Source organism: Aphanomyces astaci, assembly GCF_000520075.1.
Source record: "Aphanomyces astaci strain APO3 unplaced genomic scaffold supercont1.90, whole genome shotgun sequence".
Taxonomy (NCBI): domain Eukaryota; phylum Oomycota; class Saprolegniomycetes; order Saprolegniales; family Verrucalvaceae; genus Aphanomyces; species Aphanomyces astaci.
The window spans coordinates 97,405-104,782 of record NW_009798353.1 but is presented as its reverse complement, the minus strand read 5'-3'; the positions used below and the strand labels follow the sequence as shown (position 1 = coordinate 104,782).

At 46.3% G+C, this 7,378-nt stretch overlaps 5 protein-coding genes across 5 annotated transcripts in view; all 5 read right to left on the bottom strand.

Annotated features, from left to right (window-relative positions):
• Positions 1 to 1,188, bottom strand: part of H257_16688 (hypothetical protein) — a gene marked incomplete at both ends in the record, with an annotated part of 4,366 nt that extends 3,178 nt beyond the window's left edge. Inside the window, 3 exons of the mRNA XM_009845212.1 lie at positions 71 to 264; positions 645 to 787; positions 891 to 1,188. Of these exons, the coding sequence (XP_009843514.1) occupies positions 71 to 264; positions 645 to 787; positions 891 to 1,188 (635 nt within the window). The remainder of the gene's footprint in view (positions 1 to 70; positions 265 to 644; positions 788 to 890) is intronic.
• Positions 1,189 to 1,819: 631 nt separating this feature from the next.
• Positions 1,820 to 2,513, bottom strand: H257_16687 (hypothetical protein). The gene is made up of 2 exons (XM_009845211.1): positions 2,303 to 2,513; positions 1,820 to 2,249 (listed from the first exon to the last, which is right to left on the bottom strand). Exons 1-2 carry the CDS (start codon positions 2,441 to 2,443, stop codon positions 1,833 to 1,835), a joined length of 558 nt encoding a protein of 185 aa, XP_009843513.1. The 5' UTR covers positions 2,444 to 2,513; the 3' UTR covers positions 1,820 to 1,832.
• A 1,104-nt stretch (positions 2,514 to 3,617) lies between these two features.
• H257_16686 (hypothetical protein) lies at positions 3,618 to 5,026 on the bottom strand (the record flags this gene model as incomplete). The annotated part of the gene is made up of 7 exons (XM_009845210.1): positions 3,618 to 3,811; positions 3,906 to 3,996; positions 4,101 to 4,205; positions 4,325 to 4,432; positions 4,533 to 4,698; positions 4,791 to 4,881; positions 4,942 to 5,026. The coding sequence occupies 7 exons, from the start codon at positions 5,024 to 5,026 to the stop codon at positions 3,618 to 3,620; spliced, it is 840 nt and encodes a 279-aa protein (XP_009843512.1).
• A 995-nt stretch (positions 5,027 to 6,021) lies between these two features.
• Positions 6,022 to 6,477, bottom strand: H257_16685 (hypothetical protein; the record flags this gene model as incomplete). Its single annotated transcript, XM_009845209.1, has 4 exons — positions 6,022 to 6,070; positions 6,122 to 6,163; positions 6,220 to 6,319; positions 6,447 to 6,477. The coding sequence occupies 4 exons, from the start codon at positions 6,475 to 6,477 to the stop codon at positions 6,022 to 6,024; spliced, it is 222 nt and encodes a 73-aa protein (XP_009843511.1).
• A 557-nt stretch (positions 6,478 to 7,034) lies between these two features.
• Positions 7,035 to 7,378, bottom strand: part of H257_16684 (hypothetical protein) — a gene marked incomplete at both ends in the record, with an annotated part of 1,320 nt that continues 976 nt past the window's right edge. Inside the window, one exon of the mRNA XM_009845208.1 lies at positions 7,035 to 7,304. Within this exon, the coding sequence (XP_009843510.1) occupies positions 7,035 to 7,304 (270 nt within the window). The remainder of the gene's footprint in view (positions 7,305 to 7,378) is intronic.

The following is a 7,378-nucleotide window of genomic DNA, read 5'->3' as shown; positions in this document are numbered from 1 at the left end:
AAAGTCAGAGCTGTTCAATGATAGTCCAGCCTCACATCGACCAGTGAACTGGTCACCAGCTGCCTCATACCGAAAGTACCTCTCCATGACATTTCCGAGGAACCAGCCACACCGAAGGCACACACTGATAATTGACGGACCCCCGGTGCTGCCCGATGACACAAACGTAGCAGCACCCTTCCGAATGGAGTGAGTCCCAATGTCCTTCTTTGCTTTTGAGCTGCCCCCGCAAACCAACGCAGCAAGTGACTTTCCAAAGCGATCCTAATTAAATCATCTAACTTGATTCGAGTGTGACATGACTAATCACCTGGTTGGGGACATCCTACTGTTGCAAGAAAGATAGAGCCCCAGAGCGACAAAGAGGCATGTCGCCGGCTTTAACGGGTTGGAGTAACAGTGCTTTGGATCCTTGATTTTCGTTCCTAATTAAATGTATGAAATTGCATTCCGCATAAACAAACATGTACTATTCTAACCTTCCTGGTTGGTCTTGGTTTAAAAGAATGTGAAACCAATGCTGTCATCCTCACACGTCATGTGATCGAACCAATATGCAAACATAACTATCCTGAGCAAGACATAGTGTAATACCGGACTGTCTCTGTTGATTTCGAGCGACACATAAGGTTCCACGACAGAACCAGGAACAAATGCGCGAAGCCACCATCGTTCAGTGCCATGCTCTTTACGCACAGCGACTCGAAAAGATCAAACGTCATCGGACGCTTTCCTCGGTACACTTTTTCACCAGTTTGAAGCCCATGGGCCACGCTCTTTCGTAGTCCTATTACAATTGTCATAACTCAAAAGCTCAAAAATATTAAAATATGTAATACCCGAAAAAATTCCCTTGATGTCATCGCCATATTCCACTGGTAATGGTACACCTTGGTCCTTGTAAAGGCTCTGGATGGCACTGCGATACCCGCTGATTGTTCCCATCTCGACATCCTTGTTTTCGACTGTCCATTCTATGAAGGAGAGGAAGTGCTTGTAGGTGAAGTGATTCAGGTCCAGCGTCGTTCCGTCTCGGCTCTCACTACATGGACCCAGAAGGTCGTGCAGTCCTGCCTGTACAACCCATTTCTTGATTTGGTTGAGTCCAGATGTGTATCCACTTCTCGTTTGTTGGGAGATGCGATTTCGCCGAGCACTGGCTGTGGTGAAATCCTCCTGCCGAGGCATCGCAGTGGAGTCGCTTGGGATCCTTTAAATCGATTCAATTGGCCACATACATTGGGTTTTTGTGACTTTTCATTGGCTGCTGGTAACATAGTGCAGTGTGCACTACGTTTTCTTCCAACATTGCGATATTGTTTTTTTGAATTGTACAACTTAGATATTGTATGTCGTTTCGAATAAAATTGGTGTTTTTGTTGCAAACAAATCGAAAATGCAGTGCCTCCTGCACTACGATTCCGGTAATTATATCAATACTTCACTGCATTTTCCGGATTATGACGCATAATTTAATCTCCTCCAAAATTTAAATCATTTCAACAGTGATTTGAATATTATTTTGACTACCCGGATGCCATTGGTCGAAATGAAAACCGAACTTCGAAGTACAGTAACCAATCAGATAATGCAAAGGTCGAAACGTCGAAGGTAAAAGTTGGCCTTGCATTCTGAACTTACAGCATTCAACGGCGATGGTGTACGTAGCGCATGTCTTGGATTGTAAATACTTTGGATTTCGACGTGAATTGCACAAGCTATGGACAGTATCCATTCACTTGATAGCTGGTATAACTTACACTCCCCTCCTCCAGTGTCAATCCCCCACTACAGTACGTTAACCAGTAAAAGATATAAACCATGTTTCCTAATTAAGTCGTGTGCCATGCAGGCGTTCGCGGGGTTGCTTTGGACGATTGCACATGACGCGTGCCTTGTTTTCGTTTGGACTCGACGGCACGGAGCTGCTGCGGTGACAGCTTCAACCTCGAGTTGGAGCGTTCGGGCTGATGGTTTTCCATGTAAGAAGCCACTGGAGCGACCGGAGCCAGGTCGGGCTCGCTGCTTCCGTGTCGGCCGTTAAAGTCAGCCAAATAGTCCGAGCAAGATGACGATGCCGTGCTCCATCGCAACGTCTCATTGGTGGTAGATGAAGGTCGTTGGAGAGTCTTCGTGGGTTTTTTAGCGACATCTTTCGTCTTGTACTTGATTATACATCGTTTGCACAGCACTTGGGTTTGGGTTTGGTTCTTGGGCTGCCACACAATGATGCAGTCAAAGCAAACTGACTACAATCGATCAATATCAGTCTCCCAATTACCCAACATCCTAAAGCTCAAACCTCGTCGCATTTGAAACACAACGTCCTCTTGCGCAAGATATGGAACCGACGCGTGCAGCACATGCAATGCGACCGAGTGGCTTTATCGGAAAACAGCACCGCTTCCGTCGGCGACGGCGCCACACAAAACGAGAAATCCATGGCCTGTTGCCAGATTCAATAATGTCCTACCACGAACGTGCCTTGGTCCACCATACAGTATATGTTGGTCGCCGCTCGGTTTCTGGCGAGAACAGTGAAGTTTGTCCCTTCCAAGCACCCCGGATCGCCGAAGTGCATCAGAGAATAAAATCGACCAACTGGTATGTGCTGGTAGTGATCAATATATTATAATGGTACTATTATGAGTTTCAATTCCAAGCCTGCAACCCCCATTCGTTAGGAAGTATTCGTAGGCGCTATGTTTTGACTAGCTTGTCCAGACCCCCACGTCTGGAAGAGAGGGAAGGCGGTGGCTTACGTATACAAGTTATTACAATCGGGCACGGTGATAGCGCGAACCGGGGCACCGTTGACTAATCAGATGCGTTGGACAAAACATGTAAAGAATGCTCGTTTCAGCTACAAAAGGTAGCCCAGCAGTATGCGCAAAGGAAGGCACTGATTTGAGATTCCACCATTAAGATAACGTTAGTTCAGCGTTTTGAATCTTCTATACCGGTATCTGGTATGTAGAGTACTATGAATTGTCGACAGAAGGTCTCAGAATTGTTAATTCGTGCACTTGGGATAATGCTTATTAAGATAACGTTAGTTCAGCGTTTTGAATCTTCGGTATCTGGTATGTAGAGTACTATGAATTGTCGACAGAAGGTCTCAGAATTGTTAATTCGTGCACTTGGGATAAAGCTTGGATCCAGGTGCGTCGCCAAATTCTACTGTACGTACAGTGGGATTTGACAATAATATTAGATCAATACCCCGATCAACACCCGTTCAGTGGTCTAAAACTCAAACAAAACAGTACATGAACTATTAAATTATAATACTACGCAGTGTCTCGTTGGTGTCGTGTTTCGTACCGACCTAAATTCTTGCTACAATTTACGACCGTTGCATCAAGTGAGAAGAAACCTAACTAAAGCCAATTGTGGACGTTGACACTCGAGTGCTTTCGAGCTACTACAGTATTAGTATGTAGTACAATCTAGAATGAATGAAACACCCCTGTCTGCGACATCAGCCATGCCGCTTGTCGGGTCAGAAAGCAGACCAACACGAGAGATAACGGTGTTTATCGAGTAACAGGTACTGTAGCAACCTAGTTATTGGCTTTGTCAATCGCAGAAATTATGTTAAATAAGATATGCTACACCTATTCCATGGTGAAACCCGTCGGGTCTGACATCATCAACACCATCGTCAGCGCTTCTTTGAGAAGGTCCATTGTCGGGTAAAGCGGCAGGTCGATGCGGTTGTAGCACGCGTGGATCACTGGGTACCGTCCCGGGGTGTACTCGGTGCCTTTGAGCGTAAAGTAGCAGATTTTGCCGTCGTAGCTGGTTAGCCCTATATACACAAAACCGCACGATAAATATCTTGAGATGTACTAGTACGGACTACGAATCATATTATCTCAATATCGTCATTTAAATGGTCGCACCTTTGAACCCTTGAATAGGATCCTGAGACGACCCCGTTGAAAACTGTAACAGCTTGGCTTGGTCTGGTCGCGTCAAGCTTTCGACCACATCCTAGAACCACTGATAATCCCAAAAAAACAAAAAAGAATATAATGAACAAACACATTTTTTGAATATATCCAAAAATATATTTGTTCGTGTCGTCCTCATCACACACGTACCTCGAGCACGTCGTGACCTTTCAAGTTACTCGACGTCAGGGTGCTGGTTTTCCAATCGCCCATGTCAATGTCCGTGAGGCCACACAAGTGTAACCCAAACTAATAGTAGGCACAAACCCATATGCACATACTAGAAACACTATCAAGACGTGTAGAATATATATACATATATACAGTATATAATCTTCTTGAAATCGAGAGAGTATGATATTATGTACCTCTTTGTGGTCAAACACAAGCAGCAATTCCGGCGGTACGATCTCGTGCAAGCCCAGCAACACGGCTTGCAACTGGGTTTCCACGCGATCAAACAGCAAATACCGAACCTACTGTAATAATAAAAATATTTCAACAAGCTTTACAATATATAAATATATATATCTGACCAGCAATACGAATATAGTATCCGAAAAGTGCACACAGTACCATGCGCTGCACATAGTCGTGTTTGTTGTCGTTAGTGACGGCAACGTGTCGTCCGTGATCGATTAAATCCACTTCCGTCACATGTCCATCCGACACGCATTCCGTTGCTGAAAACGTGAGCGCCAGGTCGGCCACGTTGTCTGGCGTAGTTAACACATACAATAAACTAGGACAAAATCGAAATCACAGTCAAGGGGCGTAAACAGTTACTAGTAGTTTGTAGGTGTGGGAGGTGTGTTCTTGGGTACCTCTTTATACACGACCGGGTCTAGATGTTCAACATCGTCTAACGACAGCGACACACCCAGCATCGCTTCACCCATTTTCTTCGCACAACCCTCCCCCTCCTCTGCCGCCAACATATAGCCACGTTCAATCGGTAGATGTTCACCTTAGAATGACACTGGACTCAACTGCAGTGGCAGCTTCTGCCCGTCCACTAGCGCTCGTCCAATGAACCGCCCCACCGCTTGGAACGCAACCAGGTGGTCCATCTTGCAAGCTCTACAACGTAGTATTATGACTTTGCTGCATATTTTCCAATTCTGCGCGATTCGTAAAACCGATCACAAATCTCGCCACGATATTTGATTGGGTTTCCCCATTCCACAGAAAGCACGAAGTAAAAAGGACAAAACAATGTTGCCAATCAGCGAAGTGTAATTTCAGATTGACCAATGGGAGCGATTCGTCATCGGTCATTACCAAATCATTGAATGCTGGACGAGCAAAAGATTGGGGAGATTGGAGGCAGGGGGAACGCCCGTGGCGACTCGATCACGGACGCCCTTCGATGGGAGTGTTCAATTTATGGATTTTACAATCTCACGACCAAGTTACACTGATGTCTCTGAGGCACGTTGAAAGGTTTATTGGTAGTCAAAACTCGTAATAGACCCATCGATCGGTTAAGCCATCTCGGTTCACGTCCCAGATAGTCACAGCCGTCTTTGAACATGTTATCCTTCCCGAGGACTTGAACGCTGTCCAGTGCAGCGCTCGGTACAGAGGCTGTAAACTGTATCGCATATCAACTTTCACTTGGGACCGTAGCATGCGAAGGCAGTGGACGAGGTCAACAGCCCACGGCACAGGACAATGGGTGCGCCACTTCACCACCACCCCGTTCGCAAGGGATGCGTTTGTGATTCAGCTTCCACGTTTGAAATGCTACTTGAACCATTCTATATCGTAGTAAATTACTACCCGTAGCAAAAGGATGTGTGTTAGCAGCTACAGTCCGTTGTTTGGTGGCGTTGATTCCATATGTTTTGTACCAAAATAATGTAATGGTACAGTAGCCATTGTGGCGTATATAGATCGTACCTGCAATAGTATACTCGTATTGCCGAGGATCTAGTTTACCAACCAGTCTTTTCATGCGTGAAGTGTACCTTCGATTGTGCGAGTATCCATTCTGTGCACATATTGGCGCTAGATACTAGCGTAGTTCGTACTTCATTTATTGTAACTAACATGACATTCACATTTACACACAGAACCCTCCATCCTCATGCCTCAAGTTGGCGTCCAAGAGACTGCGATGTCAACATAAATGCGAGGGGTTGTACTGTACGATTTGAACCTACAACTTTTCCACGTCTTCGCGTTTGAGGCCAGGCATGAAGACGCTGTACGCCGCATGAATTCGCACAGTGAGTTTAGGACAAATAAAGCACGTACTTACTTGCAACGAAGAAGCGGATCGCGAAGGGCATTGGCCGTGTCCGACCGACGGATGCAGTACGTGATGAGGTAGATCACGTCTGTGAATAACCCAAACACGCCTGTGAACACCCAAACACGACCAGAAAGATGCCAGGGCTCCAGTTTCCACCTTGCTATAGGAATTGCTCTCATTGTGGTCACTGTTGGGCGTTTCGGATTTCCACCATTTGAGCTGTACCAAGGTACCAAGGTATTCCTGATTTCCAACTCCGTGCATTTCACCCAAATTTTGACATATGAGTCATTTCGCGAAATCCATTTGATCGAATTTAAGCTTGTAGAAACTATCCAATGCGGAGGGACTGGGCCGAATTGAAAGTTTGGATTGGCAGAAACTCGACAGGACGTGATTTGATTAGCTTAGGTACATAGTTCTTTAATCCATTCTCTTATGTCATTCGATTCTGTTGAGGGCAGAATCGTTGTACTTTGAAGGCGAGTGGGCGATTCATGAGGACAGAATTCATACAAGCTGGTTCAACTAACGTTAGATTTACGTGGATGTCCACCATTTTAAAATATATGGGATTCACAATCAAGCCAGTCGCCAACCTACATACCGGTAGCCTACAGAACAATGACGACTCGAAAACAGTCGATGTGACGTAGATATGATACTTTTATTACATCGAGCTGATTCAATCGACGACGTCAATCCACTTGACAATCGTTCATCTATCGTCCTCACGTTCCAGAAATGCATTCCTTTCAATTATTGAATACTAGTAGTACAACCGGTACAGTACAGAACTACAAACATCGTCGCGACAAAGCCTAGTTGGCGCACCACTTGGTGCCGTGCATGGCGCTGTAGTACTCGCAGTCGGCCTTGTTAAAGTCCGACAAGCACGAGTTGTCGCCGGGGTAGTAGCACGCGTTGCAGTTGCCGCAGCCGGGCTTGGGCTGGTAGGGGGACGCGCCGAGTTTGGGAAAGAACACGTATTCCGCGACGTTGCACGTGCCCCTGCCGCCGGCGTTGGCGCGCAGGTAGATGTACCCACCATCCCCCCATCGCGTGCCCCACGAGTTCTTGATCTTGTACGACTGGCCGTCATATCCGACGGCGATGGCGGCGTGGTCCGAGCGCGCGGCCGGACAAGCCGAGACCACCCCGCGCA